The 22,238-nt window shown below is 42.6% G+C and overlaps 1 protein-coding gene across 2 annotated transcripts in view; it reads right to left on the minus strand.

The window, feature by feature from the left end:
* The window catches only part of C8H1orf21 (chromosome 8 C1orf21 homolog), a 224,190-nt gene that overhangs the window by 108,662 nt on the left and 93,290 nt on the right, over positions 1-22,238 (minus strand). For both annotated transcript variants that reach the window (XM_045026474.1, XM_045026473.1), the window contains one exon: positions 1,271-1,365. In XM_045026474.1, the coding sequence (XP_044882409.1) occupies positions 1,271-1,365 (95 nt within the window). The remainder of the gene's footprint in view (positions 1-1,270; positions 1,366-22,238) is intronic.

Raw genomic sequence — 22,238 nt, forward strand, 5'->3', positions numbered from 1 at the left:
TGTCTAGAGTGTCTCCTGGTACAGTTGCGTGACAGCTACAACTCCCTGGGCTACTTCCCCATTGCCTCCTCCTAACACCTTCTTTATCCTCACCACAGGACCTTTCTCCTGGTGTCTGATAATGCTTGTACTCCTTAGTCTTCCAGCAATATGTCTTCTCACTCTCCGCTTCTAGTGCCTCTTGCTCCCAGCTCCTTGCATGCACACTACAAACTGAAGTGAGGTCCTTTTTAAACTCAGGTGCCCCGATTAGCCAGCCTGTCCTAATTGATTCTAGCAGTTTCTTCTTAATTGGCTCCAGGTATCCTAATCAGCCTGCCTGCCTGAGTTGGTTCCAGCAAGTTCCTCCTTGTTCTGGAACTGACCCTGTTACCTTACCCAGGGAAAAGAGATCTATTTAATCTGGGACTAATATATCTGTCTTCTAACACTCTCCTGTAGCCATCTGGCCTGACCCTGTCACAAGGGAACAAATACACCTCTACCCTGATATAACCCGACCCGATAGAACACAAATTTGAATATAACGCGGTAAAGAAGTGCTCCGGGGGGGGGGGGGGGGGGCGGCGCACTCCAGTGGATCAAAACAAGTTGGATAGAACACAGTTTCACCTATAAAGCGGTAAGATTATTTGGCTCCCGAGGACAGTGTTGTATCGGGGTAGAGGTGTAATAGATATGCTCAATGAGCAACAAAAGGAAACAAATCTTGAGTTTTATATAAGGGTAAATCTTGAGGATAATACTAATTTGATGATAAACAAGAAAATAACTGATCTCCAATCAAATTACTGAACACTGATTGTTGACAACCCCGTGTTATAGGTACGTGACTTATTTTGAGCATCTGATTTTGCAAATTTTAAAATTCACAGTAGGGAAGCACAGAGTAAGTTATAGATGTGTTCCTAAAGTAGATAGTTTTCTTCTGATCAGCCGTGAATTTAAGTATTTTTAAGAACTCCTTTGCACACAGATACATTCATCATGACCTGCATATATTTATATTTGCAAAGGAGTTGAACACAAACACTACTTCCATTGAAGCAATCTCCACAAAATCAAGTACAGGCTAATTCATAAAGACAAGCAGGAAAAGGTAATATTTGCATCTTCCACGCAAGCTATATATAGTTATGGCATTTTCAAGAAAATCCTTTTGCAGCATGTAAGTTGTAATATAAACATACTGCACATTGCATATTTCATTACAAAGGCAGAATCATGTTCATGTTAATTTTGTTAAATAAGTGATAAGTTCAGTCCTTACCAAGTTTTCCTGGTTCCGGGCAGCTATTTTCTGATCATCTTCTCCCTCATTTTTCATGTATTTGACCTCTTCCACTGGTTTGATCCTATACTCATCTGAGTACCAAGAAAGAAAGAAAGAAAGAAAGAAAAAAGTTTTGTACCAGTGTACTTTCAGTAAATGGAAAAACAGCCGACTGGAAAAAAAACACACTGCTTAGTATCAATCAAGCCCTAAATGGTATAGGGCCTAGTAATCTCAGAGTCTGCTCTCTTCCTAACACCCACCATGAAACAAGTCTACAAAAGAACACTTCAAAAAAGTGACTCAAAAATCTCATGGGGAATCACAGGCAAAACATTCTCAGTTGTCTCTGGAATTTGATCCAAACAGACATGCATCTTGGACTCTGATCTAGAGCAATGCGTAAGGCACATCTCTTTGTTTAGGTTTTCCAGTAACTTCAGGCATTGAAATTTTCTATCTAAGTCACTATTGCCATCATGGATCCCCTCAGGGAAGATGGGTCTGCTGCTCTGAAAGTTTGCATGCTCCCTATTTGTGGGAAGATATTGTTTGATACAGTTCTAACCTACGCCAAGTGTGCCCAAGGTAACTTAAATGCTTATTACTACGACAGAAAGAAAAAGTGAAGCAATTTTAAAATACAGAAACAGAGCATAAGATTAGTATTACAGAACTAAAGAGAACTTAGAGCTAACAAAAATCCTATGGCAGTGTAGTGTTTCATGGAATAGGGAAGGAAAACTGAGGACTTGTGTGATACTGGAGTAAAGTCTATGCTTGCACTGAAGGGAGGAGGAAATGATTCATGTAAGCATCGCTCACATGTCTAAGGCTAACATATCCTCATTTAAGCCCAAATCATGAGAGCTTTACATAAACTCTGACCATAGGCATCGCAATCTTTGTAGAAGTGGGAGGGGAGGGTGGCCAAGGTCAAAGTGGCAGGGGAACTAAAATACTATTTAAATATCCCGCAGAGCGCGACTGTAACCTAAGTGACCAGAATACAAAAGAAAGCCATATTATAACATTTAAGGTATAATTATAGTATGCACAAATGAAAAAAATAAGACCTAATTCTAAACATCAGGACTTCATTTTATTTTTGCACTTCTTTTATTGTACTTCACTTGCATTTATCATTTTACTACGTACATTCCACTGTTCATACTGCACTAATTAACATTATTGAACTGTAACTTGCAATTCTGTAACATTACAACCAAATCATCTTTGTTTATATAGAATGAATAACTTTAAAATTGTAACCTTAAATTGTAAATCTCCTTGGAAAAAGGCATCAGCCAAATAAACAACAAGAAACAGCTTTGAAGGGAGGTAAACATGTCCCCATATGAGAACTACCATAAAAATGTTTTCTTTCTAGTGTTTTATAAAAAACCAAATCAAAAATATATTTTTAGAAAACCTAACAAACACCATCAAAAGGCTGTAGAGATAGAAGGGATATTCTATTAAGCAAAAAATGTAAACAATGCAATTTTGATCACACGATTATCTAGGATTGCAGTGGATATCTAGGAATGCATCTGATCCAATCTCATAGTGCATCTTGGCCATTAGCAGTATGATCATTCCCCCCCCCCCACAGTGCATGTTTCTTTTTGTTTAAAAAAAAGGTGGGGGGGGCATGGCCCCTGGGCCCCCCTGGTTCCAGCATATGACCCTAATTCAGCAAAGCAAATATAAGGGCATGCTTAACTTTAAATGTGTGTAAACCCCACTGAAGTCAAAAGGAAGTTTAGTCTGATTAATACGAAAGTAAAGACGACAGGATTTGGCCTTTATAAATGGTTCAATACCTACTCCATCACAGTACTATGAATGGGCATTATACATGTGGAGGAATGGAATTACAATGCATAGGCTCCTTTGTTTTCTATGTGACGTGTCCCACTATGAATGAGTTCTATAGTCCTTGCAATCTCTGTATCATCTTTGGCATGCAAACAAGTTATGAATAGTAGCTATTATATATGAGTTTACCTACTGTGACAAAGTTCCTCCTCTACCTTGGTGGGTCCTGCGCTTATTGGTGGATTTGCTCCTCACAGATTCACCCTGTGGGTCGGAAAACAGCCCAGAGACCTTCCCCTCTGGTAAAAGCCACAGTCCAGGTCGATTCCTCCTGTGTTTGATCAGGAGTTGGGAGGTTTGGGGGGAACTGATAAGCGTTTTCTGATAACGCTTGTACTTCTTAGTTCTCCAGCAGTATGCCTACTCACTCTCAGCTTCTTGTTCGCCTCTTGCTCCCAGTTCCTCGCACACACTTCCTCTCCCCTGGCTCCCTCTGGCCTGACTGGAGTAAGCCCTTTTATAGCATCAAGGGGCCTTAATTAGAGTCAGGTGCTTAACAGTCTAACCTGACCCTTAGCAGGTTAATTGGAGTCAGGTGTTCTCATTAGCCTGGAGCAGCCCCTGCTCTGGTCACTCAGGGAACAGAAAACTGCTTATCCAGTGGTCAGTATATCTCCCTTCTACTACTCTGCTGTCCCCAACTGGCCTGGGTCTATCACACTATATACTGTCTGGATTGATAAAAAAAGTTACAGATTCACAGTTCAATTGAAGTTGCAAATTTACCCAAATTCCAGTGAACTTTTATACTTTTTCTGTATTTCCTTTTCCAGTATTGCTGATTATTGAGATGCATGTCTAATATCCCCTGTTGGACCACAAAAAGCCTTTTTAGTTCCATGGCACCACAAAATAATAAGACAAGCTGTTTTTTCAACAACTAATTTGAAATGACAGTGCTGTAATGTTTTAACAGGCTGGAGCAAAGGTAACACAAAGTGCAGTTATGCTGAACTCTGAAGGAAAAAGCAACAAAAAGCCTTTCCCTTTCAAAGGATGTTCTTTCTTGAAAGTGAAATTTAAAGACAGACAGACCTACGGGGCTGAGAAAAAAGAAACCTCATTCTGCTATTACTTAATAAGTTTAATACTTTTCAACTGCACATTTCCCAGGGGAACTGATTTTTAAATAATGAATGCCTATTCAAGAGTCATTAGTCAATTATCCAGAACTCAAAGCTCACATCTTATCAACATTCTATTACATGTTCGTGCTATAATACAGTGAGAAATGTGAACAGCCTCCTTCAAAGCCTGAGTAAGTGGATCTTGTGCAGGAGACAATGCAGGGGTTGGGAGAAGTAATCCTCCTCCTTGTCCCCCAGCTAAGAGGCAGTGCCCTGGGTACCTGTACAGTGAGGGTACATCAACACTGCAAAAACAGAAACAAAACCAAAATGCAACAGCAAGTCTCAGAGCTCAGGTCAGCTCACCTGGGCTCCTGGGTCTCATGCTATGGGACTAAAAATAGCAGTGCAGACATTCCTGCTCAGGCTCTGAGACCTACCCCCTTGCTGGGGTTCAGAGCCCAAGTTCCAGCCAGAGCGTGAATATCTACACTGCTATTTCTAGCTCCATTTGTGAGTCCTGTGAGACTGAGTCAGTCGAGCCTGGCTCTAAAACTTGCGTCAGTGTTATTGTTTTTTCCAATGTAGCACTCCTCAGTTGCTACTATGATCCTGTGCCATGTAGTGCATGTAGCCAGTGGATCCACAGGAGATGAAACTAGGGCTCTGCAAAGATCATCCCCCAGCCACATCATCAGGGTGGATTGATTTAAAAGAAAGCTATTTAAATCAGTAAGCAGAAAATCTTCATTTAAATTGATTTTAACTGTGTTTTGCATTTGAACTTTTAAGTTATTTTTGTAAACAGATTGATTCACATTGGTTGGTAACCATTAAAACATGTTGATTTGCAACTAAATATAGCCTTTCCACTAAATTTGGTGCTCCTTTTTGCTAACCAGGAGGATAGACTATATCTATACATATTCATTTAAGTAATTATATAGCTTAATTTACATTTGTTTAGATTATTAAATTTTACTCTTTTTTATAATTTAGAAAGTGTTGATTGATGCATTTCCTAGATGATTAATATTTTAGTTGCGATTTGTGTCAAGCTCTAGTTGTATGGAAATTCAAATTCAGTTAAAGGTGCACAAAACCAGACTATTATTTTTTTATTAAATAAAACTACCTTAAATGTGCTGGACACAAAATAAGTTTTACCAAAACATGTTTTATGGCTAAAACTAATTGATTTGTGAAACAAAGGAAGTATTATTTGTAGTCAGTGAATGAACTGATTGTTTCCTGTCCTCATGACCTTCAAGATTTTAGAACTAGTACATCTCCTCCTCTCACACCTAGTTTTTATTCATAGATTGGCAGAGGAACACATGCTTTCCTGCTTTTTCAACTCCCAATCAGTTTCTCAACTTTGAATGAACCAGTCATTGAACTGAAATGGGTGAATAAACTGAAATGAAGAAAATATTCTCTCTGCACCTGCAAAAGAGGCTACTTATGTCAAAAGCTGGTTTAGCACTTCTACAAATGTTGGTTCCAGATGCTTAGCCAGTGACTTCCACTAGTTCAGTGGTTTGACATTCTTTAAAACTTTTCAGCAAAAATGTACTGCTTATTTTTTGTATTTACATGATGTTCATAGATTATAGTATGGTTAGGCCTTATACCATAGGTTGTCATTTTCAAATTTAATTTTAAATAGCTTTATTAAAAACAAAACAAAAACACAACCACCTTGTATTTAATTTACATCAAAAATCCAGCTCAAATTCAAACACTGTTTTGGTTTTTTTTTTTTTTTAATTATCCCTTTTTATTTACCCTATACAGCATACCTCCTCCATGGGCATCTACAGAGAAAGTCTCTCTCTGCTGTTCCTGGACTCCTGCATGCTGCAGAACAGCAGCATTCCCAGTTGCAGGCAGAGATTAGGATTTTACAGCAGACACAATAATAAAATGTTAACACAATGAAACAGGATAAAATACACTGGGGTATAAGGCGGCACAAAACAGGCAGGTAAAATAGACAGGGCAAACCCTTCTGTTTTACTATTGGGCTTTCATACAGTTTATTTCCCTTGCTAAGGGTTAAGGATCAAAACAAAACAAATTAGTTTTCCTGGTTCTATTGCAACAGAAAGTAAAGAAATGAAATGAAGCTACTCATTATACCAGCCATTATTTGACAGCAAGAAATTCAGCCCCAAAACAGCTCCCTTTTAAAAAGGGTAGTTTTAAACTGACAATAATTGGTTTTTAATTTACTTGGTGGTTTTGTATTTGGTCTAGTCCATACATGTTTCTAACCAACATAAATAAAACTAAGATGGCTATAAAAATGTGCGAAACAGCAGCATTTCAGTCAGGACTGGCTCCAGGTTTTCTGCTGCCCCAAGCGGCAGAAGGAAAAAAACAAACAAACAAAAAAAGAAAGGCGATCAGCGGCACTTCGGCAGCAGCTCAATCACGCTGCTCCATTCTTTGGCAGCAGTTCGGCGGCGAGTCCTTCACTCCCTCTCTCCCTCTTCAGCAGCACTTTGGTGGCAGCTCAAAGAGGAAGAGAGGGACTGAGTGACCCGCCACCAAATTCCCGCCGAAGACCCGGACGTGCCGTCCCAATAGCGGACGGAGTGTTGCCCCTTTGTATTGGCCACCCCAAGCACCTGCTTCCTTAGCTGGTGTCTGGAACCGGCCCTCATTTCAGTAAGACAGAGCTAATATTGAAAATAGATATGTACTGATAATTTAAAGCAGTATTACTATACCAGCAAATATAAACCAAGTCCTATTTCTGAATTCCATCAAAAAGGGAAGTTAAGAAATTGGAAAATTATGGTGTTTAGGGCTTTTTGAATGGAATGGAATGAATGGAAATACTGAGTTAAGATTGCAATATCAACCTTCCTTTTGCACCTCACCTTCAATGATTTTCTCGATCCTCTTGAGCGCGCCATAGTAGATTCCGCATGAAAAAAACTCAAGGTTCCCTTATTGCATATATGAATTAAAAGAGCAGAAGACAGAATAGAATAGAAAAGATTTTATATGCTTCATATAACCTGCAACAATTCCTATATCACTGATGGAGTATAGAGAGAATCTCAGGCCAGACTGTAAGGGCCAGTAGGGTATCAAGTGCTTGTGGCCCATATGTTCAGCGTGGACATGAAAAAATTAATCTCTGAGCTGTATCTGGAGCCTAATATCCCTGACGAATACTGGGAAAAAGGGGAGGATAAATCGAAGAGAGGTGGATATCCAGCCTACATTGGGGTAGTGGACAAGGGCAGGGACTTCTATGGACCATACACAGAGGGTCATGAGAGATGATGTGGACATGGGGAGGACTCCCTTATTAGTGAATTTACAGATTACAAGTCAGTATGAGAAAGTTACTCACCTTGCAGTAACTGAGGTTCTTTGAGATGTGTCTCCCTGTGGGTGCTCCACACCAGGTGATGGTGCGTCCCGGCACTGTTGATCGGAGACCTTCCGTAGCAGTGCCTGGTCGGGACGCACATGCTCAGCTGCTGTCTCACGGTCTTGTTAGAGTCTGCCTGAGTGTGTGTGTCCCGCACCCCCCTCAGTTCCTTCTCTATCGTGGAGAAGTCAGAATAGTACTCCAAAGTAGAGGGGAGGAGGAGAGCACCCACAGGGACACACATCTCGAAGAACCTTAGTTACTGCAAGGTGAGTAACCTTCTCTTCTTCGAGTGCTGTCCCTGTGGGTGCTTAACTCCAGGTGAATGTGAAGCAGTACCCACTATAGCTGGTGGGACTTTGGAGTTGTGGCAGTGACGACTGTAGACAGTACTGTGTGGCCTACTATGGTGTCTGCTGTGGTATCCTGCGTGATAGCATAATGTTTGGTAAATGTGCATTCAGATGTCCACCTGGCCACCTTACAGATATCAGGAATAGGTACGTTATGGAGGAAGGCAACGGATGTTGACTTAGCTCGAGTAGAATGAGTTTGGATGCCTTCGGGTGGTTGGGCATTCTGATTGAGCTAACAGGATCTGATGCAGTCAGAGATCCACTTGGAAAGGCGTTGCTTAGAGATAGCCGTACCCTTTGATCTCTCAGTAGTGGAGACAAATAGCCACAGGGACTTACGAAATGGTTTAATCCTGTCTAGATAAAAAGCGATTGCTCGTCTGATGTTGAGGGTATGTAGAGCTGCTTCGTGCAGAGTCTCATGAGGTTTGGGTTTGCAGGTAAAGTATATTAATTGGTTAAGGTGGAAGGTGGACACCATCTTAGGGAGAAATTTAGGGTGGGGTCGCAGGGTAACTTAATCTTTAGAGAAGGTTGGGTAGGGAGGATAGGCCATCAGGGCGCTTATTTCCCCTAATCTCCTTGCTGATGATATAACAACCAAGAAAGCTACCTTCATAGACATGTGGAGAAGAGATGAGATAGCTAAGGGCTCGAAGGAAGGTTTCATAAGACCACGAAGAACTAGGTTGAGATTCCAGGCAGCTGCCAATGGATAAATCTCAGGGTAGAGATTTTGCAGGCCTGTGAGAAAGCGTTTTATTGTGGGGTGGGCAAAGAGTGAATATCCGTCCAACAAATCATGGAAGGTGGTGAGGACCACGAGGTGTACTCTGATGGAGCTGAGCAAGAGCCCATCCTGATCTAATTTCAAAAGGTAGTGTAGGATGTTAGGGAGGGTCACGGTATGGGGTGCCAAGGGTTTATGGGAGCACCACACGGAAAAGCGTTTCCACTTTTGCAGGTAAGTCTTATGAGTGGGGTCTTTTCTACTATGCAGGAAGACATACCAGACTTGCTCAGAATAGGCTAATTCACGGGTTTGGAACCATGAAGGAACCACGTCATCAGGTGGAGTTTCTGGAGCTGCAGGTGAAGAAGCCGGACGTTGTCCTGAGAAAGCAGATCTGGTCTGTTGGGGAGAGTCCGTGGAGGACGGATGGACATGCAGAGCAGGTAAGGATACCATGTCTGTCTTGGCCAAGCCGGGGAAATAAGTATGACCCGGGCCTTGTCATCTCTGATCTTGTGTAGAATCCTGCGTATCAGAGGGATCAGTGGAAAGGCGTACATGAGAGAGTTGCTCCATGGGATGAGGAACGTGTCTCCTACGGATGCAGTCCTAAATCCTGCTCTGGAGCAAAATAGGTGGCATTTGCGATTCTGGGTTGTGGCAAAGAGGTCTATTGACGGGGTGCCCAGTGGGAGAAGAGCTGTTGTATCATGAGATGTAATTCCCATTCGTGTTCTTTGGAGAAATGTCTGCTAAGTGTGTCGGCGGTAGTGCTGTGACATCCGGGTAGGTGTGAAGCGGTAATTTCTATGTGGTGTTGTATGCACCAATTCCATAACTGGATGGCCTCCATGCACAGAGAGTGAGATTGTGCTCCCCGTCTGTTGACGTAAAACATACATGCTATATTGTCTGTTAGGACCCGGATAGATTTGTTCTTTATGAGGGGGAGAAAGTGAAGGCAGCTTGTCTCACTACTCTGAGCTCTAGGAGATTTATGTGCAGATGCGTCTCTGGCAGGGACCAGCGGCCCTGTGCCATGTGTCCACCCAGGTGCGCTCCCCAACCAATCAGGGAAGCGTCCGTGGCGAGCATGAGTGCCGGGGAGCATTGCTGGAAGGGAACGCCGATGCAGAGGTTCTCTGGTCTTGTCCACCATTGTAGGGAAGCTAGTATATTCACTGGAGGCGTTGGCATCATGCAGAAGCTGTGTCTGCTGGGTTTGTAGCTGGAGTTGAGCCAACCCTGAAGACATCTCATGTGCAGCCTGGCATACTTGACTACAAAGGTGGTGGCTGCCATGTGACCAAGGAGCTGTAGGCAAATTCTTGCCTATATCCTGGGATGAACGGAGAGCGTGCTTATGAGATGTACAATAGCGAGGAATCTGTTGTGTGGGATTGAGGCTCTGGTTCGGATTGAGTCCAGATGAGCTCCGATGAATTTGATCCACTGTGTAGGTGTCAGGGTGGATTTTTGGAAGTTTAGTTGCAGTCCTAAGCTGTGGAAGAGGGAGATGGAGAAATGGGTAGCTCGAAATGTCTCATCATATTAGTTGTCTTTGATGAGGCAATTGGCTAGGTACGGGAAAAGTCTGATCCCGTGTCTGCGGAGGTGGGCCATGACTACGGCTAGGGTCTTGGAGAACACTCTCGGTGCTGTGGAGAGTCCGAAAGGGAGTACCCTGTATTGAAAATGGTCATATCCAAGTGTGAATCACAGGAAGCGTCTGCTGGCTGGATGAATGGTTATGTGAAAATAGGCGCCTTGTAGGTTGAGGGCTGTGAACCAGTCCCCTTGTTCCAGTGCGGGTATTATTGTGCCCAGTGTGACCATCTTGAATCTCTGTACACATATGAATTTGTTCAGTCAGTGTAGGTCTAGTATAGGCCTCCATCCCCGGCTCTTCTTTTCGGTTAGAAAGTAGTGGGAGTAGAACCCTTTTCCTCGATGTTGTGTCGGCACAGGTTCCACTGCACCTAGCTGTAGAAGATAAGCCACTTCTACGCGAAGTAGGTGCTTGTGAGAGGGGTCCCTGAAGAGGGACAAGGAAGGGTAGAATATAAAAGGGATGGAGTAACCAGACTGAACTATTTCCAAAACCCAACGGTCCTGTGTGATCTGCTACCAAGCGTGGTGGAAAACCTGGAGACGGTGACCAAATGGGCAAATAGGCGGTTGTAGTCAAGGGGTGGTCGTGCAGACCCTCGACCAATGCTTCAAAATTGTTGTTTGTTTCCCCAATGGGTGGAGGTGGCTGGTTGCGCTTGGTTTTGTCTGCACTAGGAGGTCTAGTGCGATTCCTGGCTATATCGTATGGTCTGGGCTGGGACTGGTGATATTGTTGTGTGAATGGCCTCTGATAAGGTTGATACTGTTGTCTCCTGGGAAGGGATGTGTAAATGCCCAGGGTGCTCTAGAGTCTTTCATAGTGTGAAGGACTTTGTTGGGGTTTTTTTTGAAAAAAGCTTATCTTTATCAAAGGGGAGGTCCTCCACTTTGGTCTGCAGGTCTTTGGGGATACCAGATGCAGACAGCCAGGAAGATCTGTGGATAACCACCGCAGTTGCAGTAGTGAAGGCTGCTGGGTCCACCATGTCCAGAGATGCTTGTAGGGCCGTTCTGGAGACCAATTAGCCCTCGACAAGGACTGACTTAAAGTCTGCTCTCCTGTCCCCTGGGATATGGGAGGTAAAATCAAAGAGTTTATTGTAATTGTCGAAGTCATCGCTTGCAAGTAGGACGGAATAGTTTGCAATTCTGAATTGCAGAGTAGAGGAGGTATAGACCTTGCAACCCAAGAGGTCAAGGCATTTGAGGCTCTTGTCTTGCGGGGTAGGCCGGTAGTGCGGCTGTTTTGTCCTGTGTGTCGCTGCATCCACTACAAGAGAATTCGGTTGTGGATGGGAAAATAAGAACTCTACATTCTTAGCAGGAACATAATATTTACATTCAGCCTTTTTGCAAGTTGGTTGGGATAGAGGCTGGAGTCTGCCAGAGGCTGGAGTCTGTCAGCTGGTTCTAGGAGTGCTTCATTTATGGGGAGCCCGATCTTTGAGGGTGCAGAGGGTTGGAGGATTTTGAGGAGTCTGTGTTGTGTCTTCTGGACCTCCTCTAAAGGAATGTCCTGGCTGAGTGCCATCCTCTTGAAAACTTCTTGGAATTGTTTAAAGACATCCACATTCTCTGGAGGCGGAGGCATGAGGGCTCCGTGTGGAGTGATGGAGAGTTAGGAGTCGGTGAATCAGGGTACGGTCCATAGCCCACCTCTTCAGGAGGAGAGTTCAGGCGTTCTAGAAGTAGACGGAGCTGGAGATAGAGGCGCAGAAGCTTGTGGTCTGGTGGAAGAAGCATGAGGATGAGTGGCAGCAGGAGTTGGCCAAGGGTACCACTGAGGCGAAAGCATGGGATAAGAGAAGTTAGATGCCGCCCACAGGGGGTGGGGGGTAGCGCAAAGTAGGGAAACTGAGGCTGGTGGTTGTGAGCCGTGACCTGAGGTGCAAAAGGTTCCAGTGGAGGAGGAGAGGCAGGTGGGGAGAACTCCATCTGCTGCTGCATATCAGGCTCGCTGTCAGTGACGGTAGCCAGGTCAGGTGGGGAGAGTGGCTGGTCAAAGAGTAAGCACTATGTGTCAAGGAGCGGAGAGTCAGGCTGAGGGGCCACTGAGATTCGTCCTGACTTAAGAATTGCTGCTGCTGCTCCCTGAGCTGTGATCCTGCTGAGCGTGATCTGTGCTCAGAAGCGTGCACTGACTTCTGTTTTGCTTTCCCCGGTGCCGCGGGCCATTTGTAGGCTCCCTGTGGGAGGTCCGCTGCTGCTGCTGCTGGAGTGGCAGCCAGGACAGAATGCGCTGTCGGCACCGGGTCTATTTTCGGTTCCGAGGGGACCGGTGCCAAGGAGACATTCCTGGTAGGAGCTGTGGCTGAGATGCTGGGACCTTCGGAAGCGCCTGCCTTCGGTGCTGCCAGCACTGAGAGTAAGGATCTCGCAGGAGACCCTTTATCCTTTTGAAAGTCTCCGGACGGAGACAGTTGGGCTTCCTGCCTCTTCGCATGAGAGGGTGAAGCCACGCTCCCTATCGGTTCGGATCGGGCCAGGGAGCATGAAGGAGAGGGTTTGCTATTGCCCATCTCCATAAGTGGCTGTAGGGATTTCTCCATCAGGAGCATTTTCAGCTGCAGGTCCCTGTCACGACAAGCCCTGGTTTTGAGGCTGGTACAATGGGCACACTTGGCAGGGACGTGTGTCTCGCCGAGGCACTTCACAACAGCGTGAGTGTCCGTCGGACCGTGGTATAGAGTCTCGACAGGAAGCACATTTCTTAAATCCTGAAGACTCTGGCATTATTGCACTAGGAATGCCGGGGAGAGTGTCTCAAATGGGAGATGAACTTGAGGAAAAAGAAGGGTTTTTTTGTTTGTTTTTTAAACTAGGTAACTATTCTAAAGGAAGGGAAGTAACTGGGATGTTACTATTTCTATGTCTTTGTACTTGTTTCCTTCAGAGACCAGGGAAGAGGATCAGCACTGCCCCGAGTCTCATCTTCAGCCAAGGACGGTTGAGAAGAAACAGAGGGGGATGCGGGACGCGTGCGCTCAGGCAGACTCTAACGAGACTGCGAGACAGCAGCTGAGCATGTGCATCCCGACCAGGCACTGCTTCCGAAGATCTCTGATCAACAGTGCTGGGACGCACTGTCACCTGGAGTGGAGCACCCACAGGGACAGCACTCGAAGTAGTAGTATTGTTTTCCATGGGACAGTAGGTGGGCTGTGGTTTGCTGATAAAGGTTTGATAAAGGCAGGATAGGGTGGGGGTAAGAGAGTGGAGATAAAGATGGTGTTGGGACTTAAGTAAAGGTCATACCTTGTGCCTCTGACATTTGAACTAAAAACTTCCAGTTACCTAATTTCAAATGTTTATAGTTATAACCACATTCTAATAATTATTATGGCATTAATATTTATAGCATAGGCAGCCTTAATTGCTCCAGTAATTTTGTGTATTTGAGAATTTCCTTAGTTATGTAAATTTTGCATAGATCTTGGATACGTGAGAGCTTGATGCTGAAGAGTCACACAACAAGTTGGAACAGAGGGTATGTCTACACTAGCCACCAAATCAGTGGGTAGCGATCAATCTATCAGGGATCGATTTATCGCGTGAAGTGTAGACATGATAAATTGATCCCCGATCGCTCTCCCGTTGACTGCTGATCTCCAGCTTGGCAAGAGGCGGAAGCAAAGTCAATGGGGGAGCTGCGCCCATCGATCCCACGCCGCAAGGACGTGAAGTAAGTGATTCTAAGTCGATCTAAGATGCGTCGACTTCAGCTACGCTATTCTTGTAGTTGAAGTTGCGTATCTTAGATCGATTCCCCCCCACCCACCCCCTCAGTGTAGACCAGGCCAGAGAGTTGGAGCTAGGATGTCTATAGAGTTTAGAAGCTCCACAGGAATCCTGCCCTTGTCCTGCTCACTCTTTATGGAATTTACAAGCAGCACAAAAGTCCTGGTCCCAGCTCTTTTTCTGCTTGTTTAAGTTCTGCAGGAGTCTCCTCTTCAGAGATTATAAGCAACATAGGTTTCTCAACCAGGTGTTTTAAATTCACTTTGAACTTGGGCACTGATCCTAGAAATATTCCATACCTTGAAATGATGAACAGCACTTAGAAATAACTGTTAGAGGACTTTTCCAAAAACGAAACAGTCATTTTTACATCACATCTCTCAAACAGGTTGAATAATTCATCTCAACTAGGAAGTCAAATATCAGACAGGATGGATACAAACCAATTTAAAAAAAAAACAGATTTTTAAAATTTAAATTGGATTTTTTTATTTAAATTAAATACAGGCTTATTTTTAAAAAAATAATTTATTTAAAAATAAATCAGAAATTTACAACTTATGTTAAGGCCTCAATGTATTATAAACTATTAAAATCCTTAAAATTAAACATAAAAATAATATTAAACTTTAAAATTGACACATTTTAAAGAAGTTTAAATCACTGAACTCGTGGAAGTCGCTGGATAAAGCACCTGGAACCAGTTTTCTGACATACTAAACCAGCCTTTGATTGTAGGTGCTGAGAGAATATTTTCTTCATTTCCAGTTTATTCAACTATTTCAGTTCAATGACCAGTTCAAAGTTAAGAAACCAATTCAGAGTTGAAAAAGCAGAAAAGCTTGTTTTACTCTCCCACATCTATGCAAAAACACTGGGAGTGAGATGGTGAGATGTACTTGTTCTAACATCTTTAAAGGACCTGGTAACCAGAAACAAACAGTTCAATTCACTGACTACAGAAAGTACTTCCTTTGTTTAATAAATCAGTTAGTTTTGATAACCTTTTTGATAAACCTTTTTTTCTTATGTATTCAACACATTTAAGGTAGAGTGTTTTTCTAAATGCTGTTTTTATGCATTTTTAATTGAATTTTAATTGCCATTTAAATAGAGCTTGACACAAATCAACCTAAAATGTTTATCATTACCTAGTAAATAAGGAATATATCATTTACCATTTTCTAGCATAATATAATGTAAAAATTAAGAATAGGAATACATATAAATTAAGCCATATAATTGGTTAAATAAAGGTACATAGACAGGGCACTACCAATTTCATGGCAGTGAAAAACATGTCATGGATCGTGAGCTAACCCCTTCCCCGTGAAATCTGATCTCCCACATACTGCTGGGAGGCTCCTAGCTGTGAGTCCCGACCTGGCACAAGAGGGATAGCATTTGTCCTTCCCCTGCACAGTCACTCTTAGGGGGAGATCAGACCCACCTCTGGTGCCTCCCCCTGCTGCAGGAAGCTCTGGGGCTTGGCAATAGCCCCGGAGGTGGCTTGTGGAGGTGGGTCCCATCTCCCCCTGCTGCTGGGAGTGCCCCAGCTGGGGAGGGACAGGATTTGTCCTTCTCCTGGATGGCTGCTCTGGGGTGGGGACGTGGGGAAGGGGAGAGATCAGACCCACCTCTGGGCATCTTTTTGGGTTGTAACCCCTATGGTTACACCACCATGAAATTTCAGATGAAAACATTTGAAAACATGAAATGGACCAATTTTAAAACCTTCTTGCCAAGAAACTGATCAAAATGGACCGTGAACTTGGTAGGGCCCTATATATATATATATATATAAATAAAAGTGTATTTTCCTGGCTAGCAAAAAGTAGTACCAAATTTAGTGCAAAGCCTATATTTAGTTGTAAACAAACATGTTTTAATGGTTACCAACCAATGAGAAGCAAAACATGATTAAAACAGATGATTTAGATAAAGGTTTCCTACTTGCTGATTTAAATCGTGCTTAAAGTCAATGATTTAAATCAATCCACCCCGATTTCAGAGAAGTCAAAATTCTCCTCTGGCAAAAGACTACTTATTAAAAAATTCACATAGAAGGAATTAGAAGTTAAACAGTTTGAGAGTGTAAACAAATAAACCGTCTAATGGAAACTATCTTACCTCCCTAATTTTGTATGGCTGTCATGGCTCCATAATATACTATTTGCTCATGCATGAGAAAAATCTATATTTGTTCTCTCAAAAATCATTGTGCATTTGGTAAAAAATAAAGTTGACAATCTACCTTGAATGTAAAATGACTACTTAGGAAGATAAACCTATCAGTCAAGATGTGGACTAGATGCCTAAAATCCATATGAAGGTGCCTGAACAGATGGCCTGGTTTTCAAAAGTGTTGAGCAGCAACTCCCATTGATGTGTGTGTGTAATATATATATTACACACAGAGATTGATGCACAGTAATGGAATATATCAGGACCAATTTTTGAGAAATGTCAATTATTGATATGCTGTCATAAATAACCAGTTTTCCTGTTATACACAAAACACTTCTTCCTAGAATAATACACAAAAATACAGTAAAAAATATATGTGATGCCAACATATTGAAGAATCACTTGCTAGAGGTAGGTAAAAATGAATATAATTTCCCGAAAGATAAATATATCTTTCTAGGTAATTATAGTGTCATCAGAAGAAAAGAAAAGAAAATATGTTACCGATTACGAGCCTTGCAGCCTCCACACTAGCACAGGCAGTTGTAGGATAGCTTGAAGTATAACTGGAAATATCCACTTTGAAACTACTAACACCCATAGAAAAACAACTCTTATTGACTTCAGTGGACGTTGGATCAGGCCCTTTATGATTCAAAGAGAGGATAATGTTTAGAGTTAAGAGTTTTATATTTGGTGCCTTTCCTGGTTGCTGAATATTACAAACCAGTAAGTCCAAAATCCAAACTGCATATTAAAATACTACATTTTTCTCACTTGTTGGCAGGCACAATAAAAACACACGAATAAAAGGCTTAAGAAAAATGCAGCCTCTTCATCTTCCCTGCTCTTACGAAGTAAAGCTATACTGATATATCCATTATGATGGGCCTGTGCTGTATTTTTCTAAGAATAGGTCTCACCCTAAGAAGTGCACAGCACCTGTGACTACTGACCTCAGTAAGAGTTATGGATACTTGGCACTTCTTAGGGTGAGACCTTTAAACTATAAGGCAGAGGTTTCCAAAGTTTTCTTATTGCATACCCCTTCCCAGATCTACCAGCTGCCCGCATACCTATACCCTTCTCATCACCGTTACTTGTGTGTTCTTCTTAACACTACCTGTTTTCAGCCATCTGTCCATATTTCACTGTTACATACAGATATAGTTATAGTGTGAAGTATACAAAGGAAAAAAACCCCTAAGTTCTGAGCTCAGTTAGACTGGACAGTTGCGTGGCAACTGAACCCACGCTGTACAGTGATTGGAGGTGAGGTCTCTGTATGTAAGCGTCTCTGTTTATCTATGTTCTCACTTGTACATCTTGAAGTAAATTAACTATGGTATTTTATATAACAAATTCCCACAGAGTTTTAAAGTTTCATCTGAGTAGCCTATTATGAAAATGCAATAAACAAAACAATTAATAAATAAAATTCACCATTACACAATATCTCCTATGTATCCTCAGAGATGTCTCACATAACCCCAAGGGTACGTGTACCAGAGTTTGGGAATCCCAGCTATAAGGTGGTCAGGGAAAGGATATGTGTGATACCTAAAGCTCTATCTACATTTATTTTGCTATACAAATTAATACTAAATAGTAACATATTTTACAAACACACCTTATGACAAAAATAGATAAAAAGTCAAATCTTTAAGTACCTTTTCTTTTTACGTGGTAAAAAAAATCAAGTATTGGACAGAATCACAGTTGTAGGATATTTTTATGCACAGTGTGGAATATTCTATATGAAGAGAAAGCCACAAACAATGAAAAAGGAAGAGGAAAGGCTTTGAAGGATGTACTTCGCCACTATTACAAACGTACTGAAGAAACACAACGTAATTGGATACGAAGAGGCAAAAAGCAAACAAGCTGAAAAGAAAAGCTAGACAAATCATTGTACTTGTACAACAAATTCCCCAAAATCCAGCACGATACAAAAAGGAAGGCAGCAACAGCCCTAAACAGAAAACAATTTTGGGGGGTGGGGAAGAAAGCATTTTCAAAGAAAATATGCTGTTGGCATGCTTCAAAGGCAAATATTCTGAATGAAGTTCTCCATCTGGAAACAGATAATTCTGCTCAAATGTGTCACAGTTACCATGGCAATGTAATGAAGAAAAACAGCGCTCATTAATAATGGTTGGGATGATAAATGAGCATTTCAACTTATAATATTGAAACTATTATAACCGGGGGAAAAAAGTATAGGAAAACTGTGGAGAATTGCTTTAAGACTCTCAGATTCCTGTGACCATAGTGACCATAAGGGAGACAACTAGCACAACTATAGCGCTACAAGAGTATTTCCGGTGATGATGACACTACATTCTGGCTCAGTCAATAAAGGGCAGGAATCCCTTACCCCGCAAACACACCTGTGCATGCTGTTACTTTCAGTAATGTCTCTTATTTATTAAGCCCTGAAATAGAGCAGTGAAAACTACTGCATATTGTCAAGAATTCAGCTGGCTCTTGGTGCAGTCGCAACCGAATAAGCTTGACTGAGCCCAACAAACCCTCATTAAGTGACTGTGCTCTCTGATTGGATTGAAGGGGCAACAGCTTACCATTTAAGCCTTGTACCAAGGGCAGCACAGTGGCTGCTCAACGTGTTCCACATCTGCAGCTGTGCCAGAGCTGGTTCCTGCTCTGGCCCTTGCTCCTACCCGTACCTGCTTCTGCTCCACCCTTAGTCCCAACCTTCCTCAGAACTCCTGACTCCTGGCTCTGACAACTGGCTTGACCCTGACCATGACTCTGGCTTTGCATCTATGGTTGTTCTAGCTCCTGCCTCTGACCACTGGCTTGTCTTCTGACCATGACTCCAGTTCTGCCCTCTGATTCTGCTCCAACAACTAGGCTAGATTCCTGTTCCAACCACTAAGTAACTCCGCCTACACCCTGGTGTATGACACATACACTACAATGCATTTCCATTTTAGACATGTACAGAATGGCAGGTTTGCCTGTATCCTAAAAAAAAATTGACGTGGGTTAAGATAAGCCTTTGTTCTTTATTTTTAGTGATGTACTGTGCATTAGACACGAGGCATGTAGTTCTATAGTCACAGCACTGAGGAGAAAGTTTCTCAATCACACTCATTTTTCTGTATTTCAAATTTTCCTTAATGTCTCTTGCATTTAGATCAGATGACATTTAAGATTATCCTTCACCCCTTATAACACACATTGCTGCTCTGTAAAATATGAACCTCTTGTCCAACACACTTAGGCAAATTTCTCTGTACTGTAATTATTCCTACTGGGTGCAGCTGTGTTCAAGATACACACATAAAAACATAAGAACGGTCATACTAGGTCAGACCAAAGGTCCATCTTGCCCAGTATCCTGTCTTCTGACAGTGGCCAATGCCAGATGCCCCAGAAGGAATGAACAGAACAGGTAATCATCAAGTGATCCATCCCCTGTTGCCCATTCCCAGCTTCTGACAAACAGAGGCTAGGGACACCATCCCTGCCCATCCTGACTAACAGCCATTGATGGACCTATCCTCCATGAACTTATCTAGTTCTTTTTTCAATCCTGTTACAGTCTTGGCCTTCACAACATCCTCTGGCAAGGAGTTTCACAGGTTGACTGTGTGTTGTGTGAAAAAATACTTCATTTTGTATGTTTTAAACCTGCTGCCTATTTGGTGACCTCTAGTTCTTGTGTTACAAGAAGGAGTAAATAACACTTCCTTATTTACTTTCTCCACACCCATCATGATTTTATAGACCTCTATCATATCCCCCCTTATTCATCTCTTGGGACTTAACTATCTTGAGTAGTTTTGTAACATCCGAACATTTTGCCACCTCACTGTTTAGCCCTTTTTCTAGATCATTTATGAGTACGTTGAATAGGGCTGGGCCCAGTACAGACCCCTGGGGGACACCACTATTTACCTCTCTCCATTCTGAAAACTGACCATTTATTCCTACCCTTTGTTTCCTATCTTCTAACTAGTTACCAATCCATGAGAAGACCTTCCCTCTTATCCCGAGGCAGCTTACTTTGCTTAAGAGCCTTTGGCGAGGGACCATGTCAAAGGCCTTCTGAAAATCTAAGTACACTATATCCACTGGATCCCCCTTGTCCACATGGTTGTTGACGCCCTCAAAGAATTCTAGTAGATTGGTGAAGTATGATTTCCCTTTATAGAAACCCCTTAAAATCCTTTTAAAGGCACCCTCTCTTCTCCCCCTTTTGCTGTTGTGGACATTTGAAGCCTTTGGACAGTATCTAGTCCAGCACTTGAGGCTGAACTTTGCAGAGTCCTTGCTGGTAGTGGATGAAGAGTTGGCAGATTACATTGGTGATGGCACCCTCTCCTTGCTTCCAGCTACTTCTACAAAGCATTTAAGCTCTTCATTGTAATTGGAGTTGAAGAAGGGGAGGAGGAGGAGCCGGTTTAGCTGTCTCCTCTAAGAGTCATTGGAGAGGAGGCAGGAGCTGCTCTTGGATCCTGGATTTCCAGGTACCAGTGGGCAATCTCCAGCAATAGAAGAGTCAGGAGCTGCCAATGGGACCAGAGCTGCCAGTGCAGGAGGATTGTCCAGGAAAACAGGAAACTAAGCATCTGGGCAGAATATGCAGAGGCAAAGGATAACCAGGTGGCAGAGAAGCACGTGCAGAGGCGCAAATCAGAGAATCCAGAATATTCCATAGTTCCTTGGCTGTGGAATTTGCTGCCCAATTGTGCAGTAGTCTTGGGTTTTCTTTTAGGTTTTTTTAAATCTTATTTCTAGCCCATCCTGGCTGTGAAGAAAAACTTCCTGTCACAACCCTAAATTACTGTGATAACTCCAACCACTGTTTGTCAGCGTACCAAAGACCTTCCACACCAAATCACAAGCCTCTACCACTTGACCTAAAAGAGTAACTCCAATAACCGCTCATGGGAATGGGGAAGATAGTACATTTACTTGGTTAAAGTAACAGAGAGTCCTGTGGCACCTTTAAGACTAACAGATGTATTGGAGCATAAGCTTTCGTGGGTGAATACCCACTTCGTCAGACACATGTGTCTGACGAAGTGGGTATTCACCCACGAAAGCTTATGCTCCAATACATCTGTTAGTCTTAAAGGTGCCACAGGACTCTCTGTTGCTTTTTACAGATCAAGACTAACACAGCTACCCCTCTGATACTTGGTTAAAGTAGTAACCAGTCATAGACCTGGCCACATTCTGCCTTTGTGGCAGATCACCAAAGTGCTGGGGGGTGGGCAGGGAATCCAACTGCTGGATCCTCAGATGTTTTACAATTCCTTGGGTTTCAACATGTTGCAGCGCTGTTTCCTTCCTTGGCTCTCTGGTACATTCCCTGGGCAACAAGTCTGTCTGCTACTCCCTCATGGGAATGGAGTGCCTCAGCCCACACTAGGGATCAAAGATTCACAATTTCTCACCTATAGAACATTTGAAAGCTAGAGCCCTATTTTGACAAATGATTGTATCGCTCATTTTAACAATAAATGGCAAATATCAGGGAAGCTTTTAGCAAATCTTAACTACTTTAAACATACTTACAAGTAAAGTGAGCCTCTCAGCTGCTAAAACCAAATAGGTCAGTCTAATATGTGAATGTCAGAGGAATGACAACACCACAGTAGATGCCATGGAAGATCAGCAGTAGAAGAGTTAAACACTCTCCAAGGCCCGTTTACAAAGTAAAGATTTTCCGGTAAAATGTTGCCAACCTGACAATGGTCCTCTCATTTTTTAGCAAGTGTGTGACAGGCCACCAAAGCAACTGATCTCAACTCTGACCTTTGGAATAATTCAATGTTGATGGCTTGTTCAATGTTGACTTCATTGCGAAGAGTAAAAACTGGGTTGGTGGATTTCACAATGTGGACAAATATCTACTAGGAAACTAACCATATCATGAACTCTCATTACACAGGCCAACAAATCAGCCCTCTGATGACCAACCTTGTCCATATTTGAACAGTGACCAATTCTGATCAGTCGTCTAGTC

This window comes from Mauremys mutica, chromosome 8, assembly GCF_020497125.1.
Source record: "Mauremys mutica isolate MM-2020 ecotype Southern chromosome 8, ASM2049712v1, whole genome shotgun sequence".
Lineage (NCBI taxonomy): Eukaryota > Metazoa > Chordata > Testudines > Geoemydidae > Mauremys > Mauremys mutica.